The sequence below is a fragment of the Girardinichthys multiradiatus genome, chromosome Y (assembly GCF_021462225.1).
Source record: "Girardinichthys multiradiatus isolate DD_20200921_A chromosome Y, DD_fGirMul_XY1, whole genome shotgun sequence".
Taxonomy (NCBI): Eukaryota; Metazoa; Chordata; class Actinopteri; order Cyprinodontiformes; family Goodeidae; genus Girardinichthys; species Girardinichthys multiradiatus.
The window spans coordinates 27,365,690-27,387,070 of NC_061818.1; the positions used below are offsets into that span (position 1 = coordinate 27,365,690).

Genomic DNA, 21,381 nt, shown 5'->3' on the forward strand with positions numbered 1-21,381 from the left:
TATTAATAGATTTTCATTTAAACGACATCAAAGTGCTGCCTCTCCTCCCCTGAAAACTTTTCATGTTACAATGCCATTATTCCTTCTATTCACAAACTCTTCCCAACAAGTCAACTCTCATTTCCAGTAGCTTTGTGTCCAAAAAGGCGATGTCTTGCAATGAGTAGGCAGTGCTGAATACATTTCTGGGGGAAGAGTCTATTTTATAAAGTGAAACAGTGGGAGAGCAGCTAAATCTGAATGAAATACAGGAGACTGTAGCATTAAGGTAAGCAGAGTTTCTGCAGTACTGTATATCAACCAGCACTGTGCACATTAACAAGGTCTAAATGTTCTGGCCAGGCAAGTATGGATGACCCTAAAGGAGACCACTCAGAATCAATAATGATCTAGCACTGTATTATGAAAAGGGAGGGGGGGACAGGTAGAGCTCTCTCATAGGCCAGGTTTACTATTCACTCTGCGTTAAGACTGCAGTGGGGGCGTCCCAATGCAGTAAACACATGCTGCAGTTGTGTTTATGGATCTGTGATGTCTTAATGGAATCCAGCAGGCTACAGCAGGATCTGACATTGTGAAATGAGAGTTCAGTTGAGCCATTTTCTCTTGCTCTGTTCCAAATGGCAAAAAACAATGCTATATGGCAGGAGGGCCCCTGCAGGGCTTTTTAGCTCAATGAGATATGATTTGACTTGTTGGCGGTTGTTGTATTTTGCGAAGGCAACCATGCTGACAGCGGCCTTACACACATGTTCCTGAGCTGTGTTGTGTGTGTCAGATCTGCTGTTGCTGTCACCTCGCCGTTTCAGGTGACTGGCAACATGGCGCCTGTGTCACACAAGCGCCACTCACACAGAGGACCCTGTCAAATGCAAAATCCCACTAAGCCATCAACTAGGCTACACACCATCTCAGCTGCTATGACATGTAATCTTTACATATCACTTCCATCACCCTTTTGTTGAGACAACCAACGAAAAACATGGGTCAGATGGTGCCCAAGTGCCCGGCATTCGCAGTCAGACATGAACGATGGGGCATTACCAGAGCGATTAGCAGCAGCAAATTCAATTAATCTTGACAAATCTCTGCTGAGGCAGAACTAAAGAGTACAGTGCACCTCCCTCTCCTGGTAATTAAAAGTGGCCCAGTTAAGAGGCGTATGGTGCGATGGTGAATTGGTTTCAGGATGAAAAGTTCCAGCTCAGAGTTTTAATGTGTCAAGTCATGTTTATTCTGTCATACAAGTCCAGATGCAAAGAGCAGCCCACAGCCTGAGCTGTATATGAATTCAATATTGTTTGCATTTGTCTATTCAGAGCATGACAGAAGGGCAGAAGATATTGGCTTCTTTGTTATACCAGACAGGCAGAACCTTTCGTCACATAGAGATCAGCTTCCAATTTTCTGCTCATTGCGTGTTCACAGTCAACAAAGTTTTGACAAACAGAGAGGGAAAAATGCAAGTCAGCAGCTATCAATTCATCTTACACTTTGATTGCTTGGTAGACAGGAAAAAAAGCTCCCTTTGAAAGTCGAAGAAAATAATGCAAGGTCAGAATCCAAGAGGGAAAGGAGATAGGACAAACTGATTGATGCTACTGTGACCCTCAGTGAACAATAGACATAAAGCTACCATACAGGATTGTACTGTAGACAGTGACTGGTGAAGATGGTCAGCATGACCGCTGTTTACACCCAGAAGAAAATAAGAAGAGACGGTGGAAAATCCCTGAGCAAAACAAGAGCAGAGAGCAAACTGGTTCCCAAAGTGTTTGGATTTGATTTGTCCCACCTGAAAAAAAAGAAACCAACAGAGACAGAAGAAGAAATAGAACTCAATGGAAAGACAAAAAATTTATTGAAAGGCATAAAAAATTTGGATAAATTTGAGGGTGCTAAAAATGGCTTGTACTTTGGTATGCACATTGGAAATAAAGAGAAAAGCTGAGAAAATGTAAAAAGAGAGACAGACATGGAAAAAGTCAAGCTGACTGTGTGGGATAACACTGAGAGATGGAGATGAAAAAGAAGGTTGAGAGAAGAAAAGGGAAGTTAACGGGTTGGTGTTTTCTCAGTCCTGTGGCTCACCTTGACCTCCACTTCTGAAAGAAAGTAGAAAATCATCTCATATCCTTAAAAATGAAACAACACTCACACCCTAAATATTATCTAGAGTTTAACGTTTTAACCCCAAATACCCAATACCTCTGTTCAGTGGAGGGGTGCACCACTGCTCCCCCCCCCCTCAGACAGGCAGTCCTGCACAGTGAAGGGATCAATCCTGATTGTAATAATACATAAGAGGGTGAGGGGGAGACTGAGCGGAGATTTTCACATGAGCGAGGATCAACACAACAACATATAAACACAGCCATCTCTGCTCTTTGGACTGCGCAAGTGTCCTTCTATTTGTGTGTAGATGCCTACTTAGACAGGAGGTATCTGGGAGAAAAAAATATCAATTTGTGCACCCCCCAATTCTTCTTTATTTTGTTTTATGTGAGTGTAGCTTTGTGCAGCCCACACCTGCCTCAGACTTTTGAGCAGCGCAGTCAGGAAGCCAGCCGTTACCATGGGGACAGTTAAATGTGTGGCGCTGCAGGTCATGTGCTCTAAAATAAGCCCTTCGCCTGTTTGTGTTAACATTTTCTTCTGTGATGTGTGGCAAACACTCAACGCTCCCCTGCCAGAGAGTCTCCCTGAGCCCAATTTTAATTTTTATTAGAATCAGAGGGACAGCCAAGGTGTCTGGCAGCAGATAAAGACAGAAGCACGCCCCGGGGGTAATCAGTGCATGAGTTTGGGGCAGTGTCTGTTACACCGCTGTGATCACCAATAGGGGCTGACCCCATGTTTGCAGTAGATGTGAGTGAAGTGCTTATCAGACTCAGTGTTTGTGGACCATCCCCTCTATGTGAAAATCCCCCTCAGGTTCCGGTGCATCACTCTGTTGATGGAGAAATAAGGTTTAGTGCTCTGTGATCGTCTTCATGTTTGTGTCTGTGCAATGTGCCATAGAGTAAGAAGAGAGAGAGAGAGAGAGAGAGAGAGAGCAGGTGAGGACTGATGTGTGTCTTGTTTTGTCTTTATGTGTTAAAGAAATCCAGAGAGAGAAAGTGTGTACATGTGACTGAATTGTCACTTCTTGAGGGGAGTTGAAAAGGGGCTAGGGGGGTTGAGGTTAAAATAGAAGTAAGGATGGGAGGGGTGATAAATGGGGTGAGAGGGGTGGGGAAGCCAGAGGTGGTGACGGGGTCTCAGTACTCACTGTAGGGGACACACTCATACTGGATCTCCAAATACTTGTAGGTCCCTGGGCAGGGGTCTGGGAACACATCTGAGCCTGCGACCACCACGCACTGAGTGCGATTATTACACCTGAGAGATGAGATGGACAAGGGGAGTTGGGGAGAGACGAAAGAGAGGGAAGGAGAGGGGGAGTAAGCGATAAAAAAATATGAGTGCCATTGTAAGAAAGACAAAGAGGAGTGGTTATAAAAGAAACATCTTCATGATCAGAAAGACGGAGGGAATGGTAGGGAAGGGGAGTAATTTCACACTACATTAGATCATGTGACAACTACCCGAGGGGAGGTAGGAAACAGGCAGGGAGGGGAAAATGGGGAAAAGGATCAAGGATGGAGAGAAGCAAGGAGGGAGGGAGGGAGCGGGCGGGCGGGTGACGTCAGAGCCTCCTTTCCTGGGGGATTGTGAGTGGGAGCAATTAGAGGTGAGAGAACAGGGAAGGGCAAATTGGGTGGGTGAGGGAGATTTAAAGCAAATACACCACGAACTTTGTGGAACACGTAATTGCATACTACTTGTACATCTCAACCAAATTTCTGCATACTCTCATGTCTGCACAGCCTGAGCAACATAAACACTGAGAAAAATATACTCATTTGCATGCACTGAGTGGTTCTCAATATGACACAGTTTTTTTATTCAGCTTTGAGCATTTTTCCACTATGCAGGCTTCTTCTCGCTTTATATCTAAAATCTCTGCTGCACTCACTCTATCATCCCATCATTTCTGTAAGTTTTTTTCCTTCTTTTAGTCTCTCAATACTCCCCTCCATCCCCTGCTGCTTTCCTCCCTTGCTTTCTTGCGCTCTCCCCAAGCCTCTGCCACCATTACATGTGTGATGGATAGCTGGGAGAGGGTTCCCATTGATCTGAGCTCACAGGAAGAAGATGCTGAGCTCAAACAGGGAGAGCAACAGTGGGAAGCCCTTCAAACACTTCTGCAACAATTCCAAAGCTCATGCATTCTCATACACCCGCTCATGCATGCAAACGCAACTAAATATGAGCCAACACTATCGTTGAGTTAAATATTTCACCAAAAAGCTTTGGTGTTTTACAGCTATTTAAAAATAAAATTCTAATTTGTTTGCCGGAAGGGTTGAATTTCTTTCAAACTGATGTAGGTGACCAAACAGTACACAACAGGATGGAAAAACTGGGAATTATTGAGGGATTATGCTGTGAAATAGTATCTTGTTTCCTTTGCCAATAGCAGGTTCTGACTCTGCACAAACACATGCACAAGATCCAAACAGATCAATAGTTACCTCTGTGACATTATCTTGAAGGCGTCAGGCAGGTAACACTGCACATTCTCCATCTGAAAGGGATCCGCATCACAGATCTTGTCATCGGTGCGGCCGTAATTGGCTGTCTCAATCATTATGACATCGCTTCCGGGACAGCGCAACTCGATTGGGTAGCCTTCACATGCCAGCTCCCGGCGCATAAGGCCAAATGGCATCATTGACCGGCTTAGAGCTGGAAAAGAAAAAAGGAGAGCAGATTATTGATTATTCACTAAACGTTACTACCTTTAGAAGACATTTTATTATTCAGCTACATTGTAAATATTATATGTAGTGTCTGACAAGAGCTGGTGGAACAAGTCTTGATGTAGAACACAAATTATCCATTAATGTCTTCTATTCGATGAGTAGTAATATTGTCATACTGTTGATACACAGCCTGGCCATTCCATTTTCATATTGGAACGTCACAGATCACATATTGGCATAAAAAGGTTTGCAGCCAAACCAGCTTCTCCAGTGAGATATGGCACCGCTTGTGAAACAAACTGTGAGAGTTTCAAATGTTAACAAACTCCTACACACAACCAGGCAAGAGCTTATAATGCTCATTCTCTCACCAAATGTGTCCTTTTCACCATTATTTGTTTATTCCACCTAAACAATGCGACCGAGCTAAACATTTTGATCCCATTTAAAAAGGAAATAATAGATATTATTCTGATAATAATACAACAAGAAAAAATAAAAATCTAAAACAGAAAATCAGTGTCTTTGCTAACTTTCACCTCAGCTTTGAACACCATTTGCATACCCACTGCTAGTAATCAGCCCTCTGAGAGGAATGTCAATGTACTGCAATGACTCTGAGAGGAGAAGGGTCAGATGGGACAGTGAGGTACTCAGGGTTAATCGCTGAGCCATACTGAGAGGCATGAAAGAGGGCTGCAAAGAGGCTTTGAGAGAGACACTCGTTCTCTCTCTAGCTCTCTATAACTACATGTATTTTAACTGCTCGAGTAATCAGACCGACACACAAAAATAACAAAAGGGCAATGAACAACCTTGGCAGTACAGATGGAAGCAAATACACACTACAAATAGAGGCACTGCGTAAAATGGAAATTAAACAGAAAAATAACCAGTTTTCGTCTGCGGTGAGTCTCACGCCAGTGAATGTGAGAGTTGCTGTCCATGGTACTGAAATGCTTAACCCTCCTTGGGAAGACAACATCCCAGGAATTCAAGCTGCATTTGAGACTCTTAGGTGTGGAGCAGTCGATCAGACGTCTTTGACTGAGATCTTCTTTGGAATGTCAGTAGGAAGGACGTGGACATACAGAGCTGGCTGTGAGCATACTGTCAAATCCAGACAGAACAGCACTAGCTCTACTTTAATAAGACGGAAGTTCTTTATAAACTGAGCCTTTCATTGCACAGCACCTCCCCCTGCAAGACAGGCTCAAAAGCAGACAAGGGCATTGAGTCAGCCTCTCTTCCCTTTACTGTTAGTGCTAAAATACACAGAGCGAGGATGCTTTCCCTTGCTGAAACTGAACTGACACTGCTTAAGTTTCATACGCTGTCCATTCAGGACGAGTGTCCATCTGGGTTAATGTCAGCGTCAGTCATTTCAGTCATGAAACTGTGCAACATGACTCACTCACATTGGACTCGCTCATATTTCTAAATGTCACTTGTTTATGCAATAGGGACTTTGGTTCAGTTGTGTAACTAAAGCCATTAGGGCTGAATGACTAGCACAGAAAGACTTCAGATCTTTTATGCCTTGCCAGCATGCAGTGCCAGTGCCAAATCGCAAAAGCCTTGATGCAAAAATCGCATACTAATTAAAGCACACGGAGATGCAAACAGCAGGCGAGGCCAGACAAACAAGTCCACACTCAAACACAAAAACCCACACAAGCAAATTAGCACATACTCAGACATACTGGTGTGCATGTTTCAGTCAAGCACACACATTTACATGTACACACACATACCAAGTTGTGGTATCACAGTGGTATTACAATGCGTAGTGCCAGTGTGTGGCCTTGTTCTCTTAACTACCCTGCAGTGTAAATACACAACAGTGTACAGCTGGCTAGCAATTAGAATCATATAATACACCAAGAGGAGGGAAGAAGTGAAGAGGGCCACCAGCAGTTATCATTTTGAGTCCAGTTACACTGCAGACCAACACAACTCAGATTATCACATAATATAAACTTTTGCTGGAACTAATATAAATATGATACATTTTAGTTAGAAGCCATCATTGTTATGTTAGCTATAATACCAATGGTTTACCCTTTTGGACAGTAAGAAACGTGGATACATTCATCAATTTAGGCTACTTTAAATGTATTCAGAGACACAAGTAGGTTGGAGCTTATTCCAGCATTCAATAGGAGAACATTCTGAAGTAGACAAGCTTATTATTCTTTAATAAACTTAAGTTAAAATACCACTGTTTAAAGATATGTATGCAAAGATTAAAAAAATGTACAACTTAATCTAACTGCTTTTATTTAGAAGAAATGATATGGTGAGTTTTTTTTTTTTTTTTTTCTCAAGAAACGTCATTTCACACTGTCTGGATTGATTGGCTACATGTCACATTCAACAGGTGTGTGCTTGTTTGTCATCGGGGAAAACCCCACACGCTAGGATATTGGACAAAAAAACAAAACAAAAATAAAAAACAAGTATATCGGACCCAGACAATCCAATATGTTGAATATCCCTGATTTGAGGTCCTAGTGGTGACTTTCATCCGTTCTATATTTTTTTTCTAATAATGGTCAGGATCTGAAGATGCCCAGTAAAACATGAAAGCATGAGAGCAAGTTGTGGGAAAATTGGCAGATTGGTGTCTATGGCAGATTGACTAGTCCATCACTCCTCCTACTTTCTACGTCTTTCAGCTTTTCAGGCACTGTCACAGCGAGTCATCTATCTCCTTCTAACCCTATCTTCTGCATCTTTTTCTCTCACACCAACTTCAATTCAATTCAAAAATACTTTATTAATCTCTAAGGAAAATGTTGTTGTAGCTCATATTATGCAGGTTTCTTCAAATAGCCGTTGTAGATGCTGATGGCTGTTGGCAGGAAGGATCTCCTATAGCGGTCGTTTTTACAGCAGATTTGAAGAAGCCTCTGAATGAAGACACTCTGTTGTTGTAGGACAGTCTCATGAAGAGGATGCTCAGGGTTCTCCATAATGTTCTTCATTTTGTGAAGAATCTTTCTTTGCACAATGATCTCCAGAGGTTTCAGAGGAGTCCTCAGAACAGAGTCAGCCTTCTTTATCAGCTTGTTGAGCTTCTTTAAGTCCTTGGCTCTGGTGCAATTACCCCAGCAGATGATGGCAGAAGAGATCACACTCTCCACAACAGACTTAAAATATATATGCAGCATCTTGCTGCAAACACCTCCTCTACCACCTCTACTACTTCTCCCATGATGGAAATAGTGTATGACCTATTATTGTTTCTTTTAAAATCTACAATCCTCTCCTTGATAAAAAAAGGGAAGCTTGCAAGCTTTAGCACAAAATCCTAAATGTGAACAATGGAGAAGCAACATCACGTTGGTGTTTTGCTGCACCAAGGACTGGTGCATTTTACAAAATAGATGGTGTTGTAAGGAAAAAACATAATGTAACAATATTGAAGCAACATCTTGAGACATCAACAGGAAGTTAAGGCTTGGGTAAAAATAGGTTTTCCTAATGAACATTGACCCTAACTGCCAAATAAGTTGTAAAGTGGCTTAAAGATATTAAAGTCAATGTTTTGAAGCTGTAGATCATAAAATCCTGATCTGAGTCCTGTTGAAAGGAGGCAGTGCTTAAAAGATGCTTGTCAGCAAGTCTGCAGTTATACAAGTTCTGTGAGGAAGAAATGGAAGAAAAAAAACTCCAGCAAACAATTGTGAGAAAGTTTTGGAAGGATACATCTGACCCAAGTCCCACTTGAGTGGGCCATAAGTTTCATGCCATGCCTCTGTTTTGTTATTTCCATGTTTATTTGATAAACGCTGCCTTATAGGTTCATTATTTGTGCTTACTTTAGTTTTTTTCTGCTTTGTTTCATTTATTATATTCCGTGAGATTTCTTCCCTGTGTTTCTCCCTGTCTGCCGCCTACTACTATTCTCTCTCATTCAGCACCCTGCTTTAATTCTCCTTAGCTGTTGCTCATTCTCACCTGAATGCTCTCACCTGCTTGTCATGCCTTCCTCCTCACTTCTTATAAATATGAGCTCTATGGTTGTTGTCATCGACTACTGAATTGTACTGTTCACCTGTCTGTTCCAGCTTTTCCTTGTAAATTTACTGGTTCAGTTGTCATTAAAACATTTCCACCCACCATGCAGCTCCAAAGTGCCTGTTTGTGCTTTGGTCGTGCAAGACCCCAGCAATACATGACAAATAGATACATCGTGGTAATCTCTTATACTAATTTAATGTCTCAAATAAATATTTTGTTTCAACTGTATCTGTATAATGAGCACATTTAACTATAATTCTGCCTGTAATAAATAGCTGCAGTAAGATCAAATTTAGAATTTCGATTGAGTAGGATTCAGGTCAGGACTTTAGCTAGGCCACTCCAAAATCTTCATCTTGTTTTTCTTCTGCCTTTCAGAGGCGGACTTGCTGGTGTTTTGGATCATTGTCCTGCTGCAGAACCCAAGTTTGTTTCATCTTCAGGATTTCTTGGTAGACAGCAGAATTCATGATTCAATTTATCACAGCAAGTCTTCCATGTCCTGAAGCAGTAAAACAGCCCCAGACCATCACACTACCACCACCCTATTTTACTGTTGGTATGATGTTCTTTTTCTGAAATGCGTGTTACTTTTACATCAGATGTAATGGGACACACACCTTCCAAAACTTTCAACTTTTGTCTGGTCAGTTCACAGAATATTTTAAGTCTGGGGGATCATCGGGATGTTGGAAAACCTGAGACAAGCCTTAATGTTCTTTAGCATCAGCAGTGGTTTTGTCTTGAAGGCTATTTTTGCCCAGTCTCTTTCTTATGATGGAGACATGACCTCTGACCTTAACTGAGGCAAGCCTGCAGTTCTTTGAATGACGTTGTGGGCTCTTTTGTGATCTCTTAGATGAGTCATTGCTGCACTCTTGGGGTAATTTTGTTTGGCCCACCACTCCTGGGAAGGTTTACCAATGTTCCATGTTTTTGCCATTTGTGTTTTGGATAATGGCTCTCACTGAGGTTTGCTGGAGTCCCAAAGCTTTGAAATGGCCTTGTAACCTTTTCCAGACTGATAGATCTCAATTACTTTCTTTCTCATTTGTTCCTGAATTTCTTTGGATCTCGGCTACCCCAGCAGTTGTTGGCAGAAGAGATCAAACTCTTCATAACCGACTTATAGAAGATATGCAGAAGTTTGCTGCAAACACTAAAGATCCTAAGCTTCCTCAAGAAGTACAGTCTGCTCTGTCCCTTCTTGAAGACGGCTTCACAGTTGCATCTCCAGTCCAGTCTGTTGTCTTAGTGAATACCGAGGTATTTATACTCCTCCACTACCGCCACTTCTTCTCTCATGGAGGACATTAGTGTTTGACCTAGTCTTGTTTTTCTTAAAATCTAAAATCATCTCCTTTCTTTTATTCACGGTCAAGATGAGATGATTGTTTCCACACCATGTCATAAAGCGGTCCACCAGCTCCCTGTACTCAGCTTCTTGTCCATCTCTGATCCACCCCACAACTGCAGAATCATCTGAGTATTTCTGCAGATGACAGGAGTCTGTCTTGTACTGGAAGTCTGAGGTGTACAGAGTGAAAAGGAATGGTGAAAGTACAGTCCCCTGTGGTGCTCCTGTTGGGGCCATCCATTTTGGTTGCACATTTTGACATGTGCAGCTCAACAGACATCGCAGCTCTGACGTCACTGGGAGCATAAACCGGCTGAGATGGAGAGTTTCGTGGCCATTTCCCACCTGTCTCACAGGACAGTGCAATGGAGGCGCATATCTGGAGAGATAAAAGCTCGCAGGCGAACCTTTGCTCCACAAGCCCATTCCCGGAAGAGCTTGAAAGCTGGAAATCTGTCTGATACGAGAAGATCAGAGGATTTATTCGCCGATCAAAGACCACGCAGACACCCGGCGCAGGTGAAGACCTACAGAGGTTCTATTTCCAAGGAGATGAGTTTTTCCTCCTTGTTATTCAGTCGACTAAACGATTCTGCATCTTTTCCCCTCATGGACGGATGAGAAGTTACCGTTTGTTTTTTTTTCTTAATTTGATCACGGACGCGTGGTCCCGTCTCCCCCTCATTTTTTGTCAGACCTGACCCCTCCTCAACTGATGGAGAGAAGAAATCAACGTCAAAGTAATTTCGTTCTTTTTATATTAAACCGGATAGGTGCATTTAGAGGTCTGGGCAGGATGAGGCATAGTGAAGGTGTTTTAGAATCACCAGTAGTTAATCTAAGGTATTAACTTGTTGCATGCAATACTGACTGAAGTGTTTTTGTTATGATTTGGGGTTGTTTGGTTTTTGGTTTCGGGTTTCTTCTTATGTTTTTCACAGTTAAGGTTTTGACTTGTTCTTTTGTTATTATTCCTCTTAGATTTTGAATCATGCTTCTGTTATTTTCCTGGTCATGCTTTAGTTTTGTCGTCTTGTTCATGTTTTGTCAAGTTTGGTTTTGTTTGTATATTAGTCTCTGTTTTTGCCGCAGCCATGTTTTGTTCTGTCAAGTTTATTCGGTTCACCTACTCCAAGTTAATCTGTCTCCTTGCTCCACCTGGTTTTCACTCCATATTTACACACCTGTTCAGTTAGTCATCGTGGAAACATCTTTCATTCTCATGCTCATGTCTAGTTTTCATGCTCAAGTCTTGTTTTTTGATCATGCCATGCCTGTCTTGACTGCCCGTTTGTTTTGTTCCTACCTCCTGTAGTGAGTGAGTTTTTTTTGTTATTAAATCTTGTGCACTTACCGTCATGCTGCCTTCTGGTCTGCATTCTGAGGTCCTATATCTCACAACCCGTTACAGTTTTATGCTGAACTGTGTTTTGATTTGCTGCGCAAGCGCTGCTGGATTGTGCGTGGTTAATATTTTGTCTGGCTGATCCCAAATCAGCCAGGAGTTAGAAGTTGGACTTTTAAACGTTTTCCATTCAAAGCAACTGTACCTTGTGTTCTGACCACTCTTTGTTCTAGTTTTATTGCTAGAGATTTTCCATTGAGTTCCCGCCTCAGAGTTTATGACTCTTTGTTCAAGATTTGGGGCGTTCAGCTGGTTGTGGCAAAGGGACGTGGCCCCACCATTTTATCAGCTGACTGCTGCAATTGAGACATCAGAACACCAGGAGGACTTCTCTTTCCATTTAACCCAAATTACACATTTTGTCCATAAAACTACTGGTTTGATCTACATAGACACTTCTTTTATTATTATTGTTAGGTAGTCATTTTTATTTCCTTTGTGTAGAATAGTGCTTGTTAGGTGAAGGTTTTTGGACCAGAATGATGGTATATCAAGATTATTTGGCATCAATAAATCCTCATATATATAATTAAGAGAAGCGTTTGTGTTTATTTCGTGCAAGAGTGATTTATCTGTCAAAACAAGGTTGAAGATCCTCCACTTTCGGTGAAGTGGTTGAATAAACAGTGACAATTGGTGGTTTTGGTTAATAATTTGTAATTATTAAAGAGCTTTGAGCCCATAATCACCACACCAGAGGACATCTCTGATTTCTATTCGTAAGTAATGATTTTTGGTTAAGAAATTAATAATTTGTTTCCCAAATTATGATTTTAAATTATAAATCTTGATAAATATTAATTAATTAATAATCATAATCAATAATCATAATCCTTACACTCCTGTGCTGCCAACTACCTGGTTAGACACACAACCCTTCAGTCTTATAAACTGTGGTCTGTTTGTCAGGTAGTCTTTGATCCAGGAGATTGATGAGGCCTCCACCTGAGTCTTCTGGACTTTCTGACAAAGCAAATCAGGTTGAACTGTGTAAAAATGCACCGGAGAAATCAAAGAACATGATCCTCAAAGTGCTGCTGGCTTTGTCCAGATGACAGTGGCTTTGCCAAAGCAGGTGTATGATGGCATCTTCAACTCCAACTTCAAGCGATTATTTGCTTACTCAGGTGGGCCAACAGGAGTGAGGAGTATTGTCAGAAATCCTAGCAGAGAGACGGAGTCAGGGAAACATGCAATACTGCATTCCTGATATTCTGGCTGGGTCCTTTCTAGGGCTTGGAGTTCATCCAGCTTGTTTCCCAACGATCTCACATTTCCCATCATAATCGATGGAAGAGATGGTTTGAACTTCTTCCTTCTCTCTCTTCTCTTTGCTCCTGCTCTGCATCCACGGCATCTCCTTTTCAACTTATCAGGGGATTTGGGGTTGTCGTTGAAGTATTATTTGAGCTTTCCCCGTTGTAAAAAAACAACCCTGTTGCCAGGGTGACGCATCATAACAAATGTCAACATGTACCAGGAAAATTCTTCCAGCTCCACAGCATCCAATACTGGAGAGGATAATCATACAAAAAAATCTATTTAATCCACCACAAGAGGAATTTGAGTACTGAAAGAATTAATCAGAATGAAAAGTAACAGAGCTATTCCAACATGCTGCCACCTTGAGCGGCACAGTTGTAGAAGAAACGTCCTTCAGCATCCTTCTACCAATGTAGTCCCTATCCCTCCTGTGAGCATGTCAAAACCCCTTTAGTCTAGCATCTCTGGCTTTATTTCCAACAAATTTAACATGAGCTGTCCCATGATGTACCCATTCCTGATTCTATTCATCCTCATCACTCCAAAAGAGAATCTCAACATCTTCATCTCTGCTAACTCCAGCTCTGCCTATTGTCTCTTCCTTAGTGCCACTGTCTCTAAACGATAAATCACTGGTCTTTCCGCCATCTTGTACATATTTCCTTCTCACTGGCACTCTTTTATCACACAACACACCTGACACTTTTCTCTAGCTGTTCCAACCTGATTGGACACATTTCTTCACCGCTTTTCCACACTCACTTTTGCTCTTTACTGTTGACCCTAACTGTTCCCTTAAAATCCTTCACCTTTTTTTTTTTAAATCTCTGTTCCCTGTAACGTTACTGGTCCACTTAGGTCCCTCTCATTCGCAAACATGTATTCTGTCCTCCACTGGCTAACCTTCATTCCTCTCTTTTCCAGGGCAAACCTCCAGTTCTCTAGATTTTCCTTTACCTGTTCCCTGCTCTCACCACAGATTACAATGTCATCTGCAAACATCATAGTCCATGGATATTCCTGTGTAACCTCATCTGTTAACCTGTCCATCATGACAGCAAACAAAAGAGGCTCAGATCCAATCCTTGATGGAGTCCCACTTCCACCTTGAACTCCTCTGTCACACCTACAGCACACCTCACCACTGTCTTGCAGCTATCATACATTTCCTGTACCACTCTAACAAACTTCTCTGCAAATCCAGACTTCCTCATACAATAGCACAGTTCCTTTCTCGGCACCCTGTCATATGCTTTCTTTAGATCCACTAGATTTACAAAAACACAATGCAGCTCCCCCTGACATTCTCTGTAATTCTGTATTAACATCCTCAAAACAAATGTTGCATCTGTAAAGCTTTTTCTTGGCATGAAACCATACTTCTGCTCACAGATGCCCACTTCTGACCTAAGTCTAGCTTCCACTACTCTTTCCTATAACTTCATTATGTCTCATCGCCTTTATTCTTCTATTGTTGCCACAGCTCTGCACAGTTCCCTTGTTCTTAAAAACTGGTATCAGCACATACATTGCCTGGCCCAAACAAAAGTCGGCACCTGGATTTAACTAAGCAAATAGGTACGAGCCTCCCATTGGATAATTACTGCTTGGACGATTATGTTTCAGCTGGCAGCAAGTTATTTAACCCCAACTGGTGCAATGAGTTGCTTCTCATTTCTTAAATAACCATGTGGAAAGACACATACTGTGGTCGTGGAAACGATGTCAGTCTGTTTCAGAAGGGTCAAATCATTGGCATGCATCAAGCAGAGAAACATTAAGGAGATTGCAGAAACTACCAAAATTGGGTTAAGTACTATCCAACGCATTATTAAAAACTGGAAGGATAGTGGGGACCAACGGTGTTTTTAGGGTCTCAAAACATTGGGAGCTTTAGCACCAAATCCAAAATATTTAGATGTCATGAAGACAATTTATAGGTAATTTAAAATTAAACTAATATAGGACAGATTGTACCAGTTCTCTGTCTCGGCTGGTATTAGACTGAAGGTAAATTATTGTGAGTAAAAAAACAAAAAGGTTTGCAATAATTTTACTTTTTATTTTTGTTAGAAGCTGAATGAAAGACAAGATGAAACAGAGTTTAGGCCTGATGAAAAACAATTTTGCTGGAGCAAATAATGACACATTTTGAGCTACTTAGAAAAGAACTTAATCTGAATTTTTGCTGACAAATGTTTTTCTTAAACTCAGATGTTTACAATGGGCCAGATAAATGTGCTTCTTTTGTCATCTACATAAATTACCTTTTTAAACGTTACATTCTCATAAAAGTGTTCCACTGCTGAGGCTCCATTGTCTTAATTTCTTACATTTGAAAAAAGGAAAGTGGTATAAAGTTGATTTTTCTAAATCTTAGTCAAATGGTAAAATCCTAAAACACGTTAATTTTATTATGCCAAGAGCTTTTGAAAATTTTTTTTTAAATTGTTCCTTCTTTTATGAACCTGTTCTTTTTTATTGCCATCTTTTCAACCCTTCATTCCACTTCTGAAGAAAGTTGGCCTGTCAAAAGTAATAAATTAAACATTTTTCAAAACAGGCTTTTGTTCTGCACTGAGCATGTGAGACATTAGTGGAGTTCTTACTATTAAACACTTTGAGAGAAAAGGGTGTTAAGCTGTGGTGTTTAAAATATAGCATAGAGCCTCATCCTGGACCGTATCAGTACTAATATTACAGTTATTAATAACTGTATACATATGGTATGTATGTCTCACCTTCAGTAAAACTGTATCCTTGTTTAATTAGTTAAGGTTATATATCACATTTGTAATTCAGAAAATAAAATAGTTAACTAATCAATGGTCTACCTGTGATTAATTGCTATGATTTATTTCTTAATTATACTGCATATTTAAAGCCAGAGCTTTATGTTTAGAATCAACATAGAAGATATGAAAGAGAAGAGGGAGGTTTACTTTTACACTTTCTACTACATCTTACTGGAACCAGGAGATATTTTGAGCAACACTTTTTTTTGTCTACATGTAGAACTAGACTATAAGATTGGCTACAGCAATGAGATGAATGTGTTGATCTGAATGACCTTTCAATGTGTTCAGCTACATTTGGATTAAATGCTTTTATTTTGACTGAAGTAAAAGGATCAGATATTTTCACATTATGATGCAAATCCCACTAGAAGCACACAGACAAAGTTGCTACTGTTTTCTATTACAGCCAGATCGTTTAACTTCACCTGTAGCTCAGGTGAAAGTTCCTCATCATGACCCTGAAGATGCTCATTAGAGTGAACCTCCACCTCATGTCTTGCTGGGTGAATAAGTGATTACCGTATTTTCCGCACTATAAGGCGCACCGGATTATAAGGCGCACCTTCAATGAATGGCCTATTTTAGAACTGTTTTCATATATAGGGCGCACCGGATTATAAGGCGCATAGAATAGAAGCTACTGCAGTCAAACGTTTGACTGGGGTTGCGTTATGCATCCACTAGATGGAGCTGTGCTAAAGAGAATGTCAACAAAACAGTCAGATAAGTCAGTCAGTCAAACTTTATTAATAAACTACAAACCAGCGTTCTGATAACTCCATTCACTCTCATGGTAAGGTCTCCTCTACATAGAATTCTATTGAATAGAGCCAACCGCACGTTAGGAATGCATTGGAGTCTATGAAGTTGAAGTTGAAATCAAACGTTAGTTAAAACGTGAAAGGGAACTTTTCCCTGATTCAGTAAACACGTAAAAGAAACAGTTTGATGCACTAACTCAAACGTTAGTACATTCACGATATAGTAGCGTTAACTGTTGAATTCTCTCGCTGCTGCTCTATTCCCATGTTCGACTGCGTAGCTGACAGCCTTGAGTTTGAACTCAGCATCGTAAGCATGTCTCTTGAAAGGTGCAATTTCGGGGTCGTTATACACACACAAGTGGTGTTGGACTAGGAGTAAGCACAGTACAGGTGTTTACCGCTATTACTTCGGCGACACCCCTGACTGCGGTAGCCGTAATGCTGCAAGTGGTGCGGCTTTGTAGTTTACCAGTCGTACTGAAACATTGACAGAGCGCCGTGTACAACCAGTATGGATCAACCAATTAACCAATTGATCCATATATAAGGCGCTCCGGATTACAAGGCGCACTGTCATTTTTTGAGAAAATTAATGGTTTTTAAGTGCGCCTTATAGTGCGGAAAATACGATAGCTGTAACTTACAATTAGCCCATTCCGAGTCAACATTCAGGTTTTACCGCTAACTTCGTCTGGGTTATACCACTCGGCGTCCACCTGTTCCTGAACACTTTTCCTGAGCACTTGCGCATTCGTGGCATCGAGTGCGCAAATAACTATTTTTTGTCTTCTCCTTTTAACTCATTGTCAGGTTAGGTGGAGCGGGACGTGATTAAATGGAACACAATTGAAAATGTGAAGTCCAATACCATATATTGTGGCTGCATCTTTTTAATACTTCTAAATTTCTTCGATCAAGAAGTCCGGGGCTATTCAGAAAACATCCAGGGCTTCCGCCCAGGAAGCCCAGGTCTAACTACGCGCCTTTTTGGGGACCCATCATCTTCGAGGAAGAAATGTAGCCGGAAACAAATCCTGAATGATTGTGATCGGCAATCACATTTGGTTAAATCAAATTGAAGAAAAAAACAGTAGAATTCCAGGCTATGTTTAATAGTGAAAGTAAGAGCATTCCACACGCACAATGCAAAGGGAACTCAAGGGACTGGGACTGAACAGTGGTGTAGCCTTAAAAAAACCACTAATCAATGAAGCTAACTGGAAATAAAGGCTTCAATTTGCTAGGAAGCATAAAGATTGGACTCTGGGGCAATGGAAGTCCATATGGTCTGATGAGTCCAGATTTACCCTGTTCCAGAGTGATGGGCACATCAGGGTAAGAAGTGATGCACCCATCATGCCTAGTGCCTACTGTACAAGCCTGCGGGGGCCGTGCTATGATCTGGGGTTGCTGCAGTTGGTCAGGTCTGGATTCAGCAACAGTATGTGTTCAAAGAATGAGGTCAGCTGACTACCTGAATATACTGAATGACCAGGTTGTTCCATCAGTGGATTTTTTCTTCCCTGATGACACGGGCATATTCCAAGATGACAATGCCAGGGTTCATCGGGCTAGAATTATGAAAGAGTGATTCAGGGAGCGTGAGACATCAATCTCACACATGGATTGGCCACCAGAGTCCAGACCTTAACCCCATTGAGAACTTTGGGATGTGCTGGAGAAGGCTTTGTGCAGCGGTCAGACTCTACCATCATCAATGCAAGATCTTGATGAAAATTTATTGCAACACCGGGTGAAATAAGTCGTGTAACATTGCAGAAGCTTATTGAAACAAGGCCACAGCGAGTGTGTGCCGTAGTCAAAGGTAAAGGCGGTCCAACGAAATATTAGTGTTTGACATTTCTTGTTGGTGGTGACTTTTTTTTTCAGCCAGGCAGTGCATCTCCTCTATTCCTCGTGCATCTTCTCTCTCTCTAAGATCTCATTGAACAACCAAGCCAAAAACTCTACTGCTGTCTCTCCTAGACACTTACATACCCCCACAGGTATATCATCAGGACCAACTGCCATCCACTTTTCATCCTTCTCAATGCCTTCCTTACTTAATCCTTACTGATCTTTACTACATCCTGATCCACGATGGTCACTTCTTCTGCTCTTTGTTCTCTCTCATTTTCTTCATTCATCAACTTGTCAAAGTACTGCTCCCATCTTTCTGTCACACTTGTTGCACCCGTTAGTACATTTCCATCTTAATACCTAATCACCCTAACCTGCTGGACATCCTTCCCATCTCTCTCTCTGCCTTGCCAACCTGTATAAAGCCTTCTCTCCCTCCTTAACGTCCAGCATAGCATACAGATGACTATATGCTCTTTGTTTGGCCTTGGCTACCCCTACCTTAACTTTACACTGAGTCTCCCTGTACTTCTGGTGACTCTCTTCAGTCCTCACAGTGTCCCACTCCTTCTTAGTTGATCTTTTTCACCGTATACACTCCTGTACTTCCTCAATACACCAGCAAGTCTACTTGTCAACAATCCTTCCAAAGGACATACCTAGTCCCAAATAACATGTCTCCCTGACAGCATTAGCTGCAGCTGTCCAGTCTTCTGAAAACACCTCCTGGCCACCCAGAGCCTGTCTAAACTCCTCCCTAAAAGCCGGACAACTTTCTTCCTTCTTCAGCTTCCACCAGTTTGTCCTCTGCTCTGCCTTTGTCCTCTTCATCCTATGCACAATCAAATGCATTCTACACACTGCCATCCTGTGCTCTCTGGCAACTTTCTCGCCTACTGCCACCTGTACCCTAATAAAAATGTACACAATAAAAGTAAGTTTACTTATACAGAAAGTGGCTTAAAGAATGTGAACCTCTAGACACAGATCTATCAATTGTGTAAATATTTTTACTCACATATATTTTAGCCATATGTGAGCCGAACCATTATTGAACTTTAGCTCTTAAGTTGTTGCATTAGCCATAATAACTTGTCTGTTTCAGGCAGCAGAAAATCCCTGCTTTCCCCGTATTGTGTTGTGTTTCACACCTATGTATTTCACACCTGTTCAAACACTTCCTGACAACTTGCAGGACTAAGGTTGGATTTCACACTGTAAATACAGATGGATGCACCTTAAATTTATGCAGAGATGTTTTAAATGGAACATGATGTTTTAAATAAGCATGGAACTCATGGGATTCAGTGTGACTTCCTGTGCGTGTGTGTGCACGCGTGTGTGCGTGCGTGTGTGTTTGTGCATGTGGTGAGTGGCAGCCAGATGGCCTGAGGCCTAGCTGGAGATTCAGCTGGCTCTGAGCTGAGATTAGAAGAGAAGAGCAGAGGATAAGCTTGGACTGGCCATGGGCAACGATTGTCCTTCACTCTGTAGGAATCCATTAAGGTTTCAGAAACTTTTCAAAGACATAAACACCCACACACATACACACTCAAACACACACTTGACCACTAGCTGTCAGACTCAATAGTTGAATGACAAAGACTCTCTCCAGCAGTAGCCATTTGTATAGGTGAATGTGGTTTTTTGAAGTCATACTGTGACCCATCTGCATGAGTCACATCATTTGCAAGAGATATTTACCAATTGTCGCACAGATTAATGTGAGACTATTGAATCCAGCAATTATACAATCTAATTTACATGGTTGTGTCGGTGTGCAAGAGACAGAGGTCACATGCATAAACACATGCCACTGACAGAAATCTGGTGTTACTTCAGGGCAGCTGGTGTGAGAGCTTCAAGTGGTTGGCTTCAAAATAAAAGCTCCATACAAATTAGGAGCTAAAGAGAACTGATTAGATTTGACTCATTATCCTCACATAGTAATTAAAGCCTGAGGGTTGATAGATGCTTAGACCATTAGACAAGAACATAATTTTCCACAAGCAAGGCTAGTCGTTACTCACTCATTCTTTCCCCATCATTACTACCCATACATTAATATCATGCTCCTGGACAGAGGTCACAAATGAAAATGCTTGCAAAGATTTCATGCAACTCAAGAGAGGAAAGTAGCATCCAGTGTTTTCTGTTTTTGTTACAGTGTCAGTGGGACGCTTTTAGAACTTTTAAAGTTTTTCATATTTCATAATTTTCATACAAGGTATTTGTCAGTTACCTGTATCAAGTTATGCAAAGGTTTAAAAAAGCTTTGGTTTCAAGACCAAAACATTTTTCCTCATGCAACTCCTTGGCTTAAAGTCCTGTTCGTCACATTCAAGATAAACTACCATAGTGAATGGAGTGCTGACCGGCTGTGCAGAGATTAGAGTAGCACCAAGCTTGCTCTCCCCCACCTGTTCCTGTGCACTGCTGGTCAGGTGGCAAAGTAAGGCTTACAAAAAATTCCACTCACTTAGAACAAAGACAGATTGAGTTATTTCCATTTGTCAAAAAAAAAAATAAGTCATGGTTTGGAAACTAAAGTTGCCTGGTCACATTGTGGTTAGTTTCAAGCATTTTGCATGCTGAGGTGAGTATAGGTTTATCACCACAGAAAGAGTCACTGCAATCTGTAATGTTAGATAAACGGATGTCATTACAGAGTCACTGCTGAAACTTTGTTGAAGTTTGGAGCATTGTTTTTGCAGCAGTGCGGCACATGTCCGGTTTACCTGGTTCCTGAGAGTGGCAACTCTCGTTTTAATTCAATCATCAGCAAATGCAAACTGTATGTCTGTTATTAGCTTACTCCCTAAAGTAATGGGGGCGCTGTGTCGGTCCGTTGTAGAGAAGAGAGCTGAGCCAAAAAGCAAAGCTCTCAAATTACCGGTCGGTCTACATTCCTACCCTCACCTATGGCCATAAACTTTGGGTCATGACCGAAAGAATGAGATCCCGAATACAAGCGGCTGAAATGAGCTTCCTCCGTAGGGTGGCCGGGCACTCCCTTAGAGATAGTGTGAGGAGCTCGGCCATCCGGGAGGGGCTCGGAGTAGAGCCGCTGCTCCTCCACATCGAGAGGAGCCAGTTGAGG

At 41.5% G+C, this 21,381-nt stretch overlaps 2 protein-coding genes across 5 annotated transcripts in view; one reads left to right on the forward strand and one right to left on the reverse strand.

The window, feature by feature from the left end:
- LOC124864970 overlaps nucleotides 1-21,381 on the forward strand; it is a 458,718-nt gene that overhangs the window by 246,698 nt on the left and 190,639 nt on the right. The gene's annotated exons all lie outside the window — the stretch shown is intronic.
- Nucleotides 1-21,381, reverse strand: part of LOC124864972 (adhesion G protein-coupled receptor L1-like) — a 124,971-nt gene that overhangs the window by 38,631 nt on the left and 64,959 nt on the right. For all 3 annotated transcript variants that reach the window (XM_047359927.1, XM_047359928.1, XM_047359929.1), the window contains exons 3-4: nucleotides 4,578-4,791; nucleotides 3,272-3,381 (exon numbers count right to left, since the gene is read on the reverse strand). In XM_047359927.1, coding sequence (XP_047215883.1) covers nucleotides 3,272-3,381; nucleotides 4,578-4,791 — 324 coding nt within the window. The remainder of the gene's footprint in view (nucleotides 1-3,271; nucleotides 3,382-4,577; nucleotides 4,792-21,381) is intronic.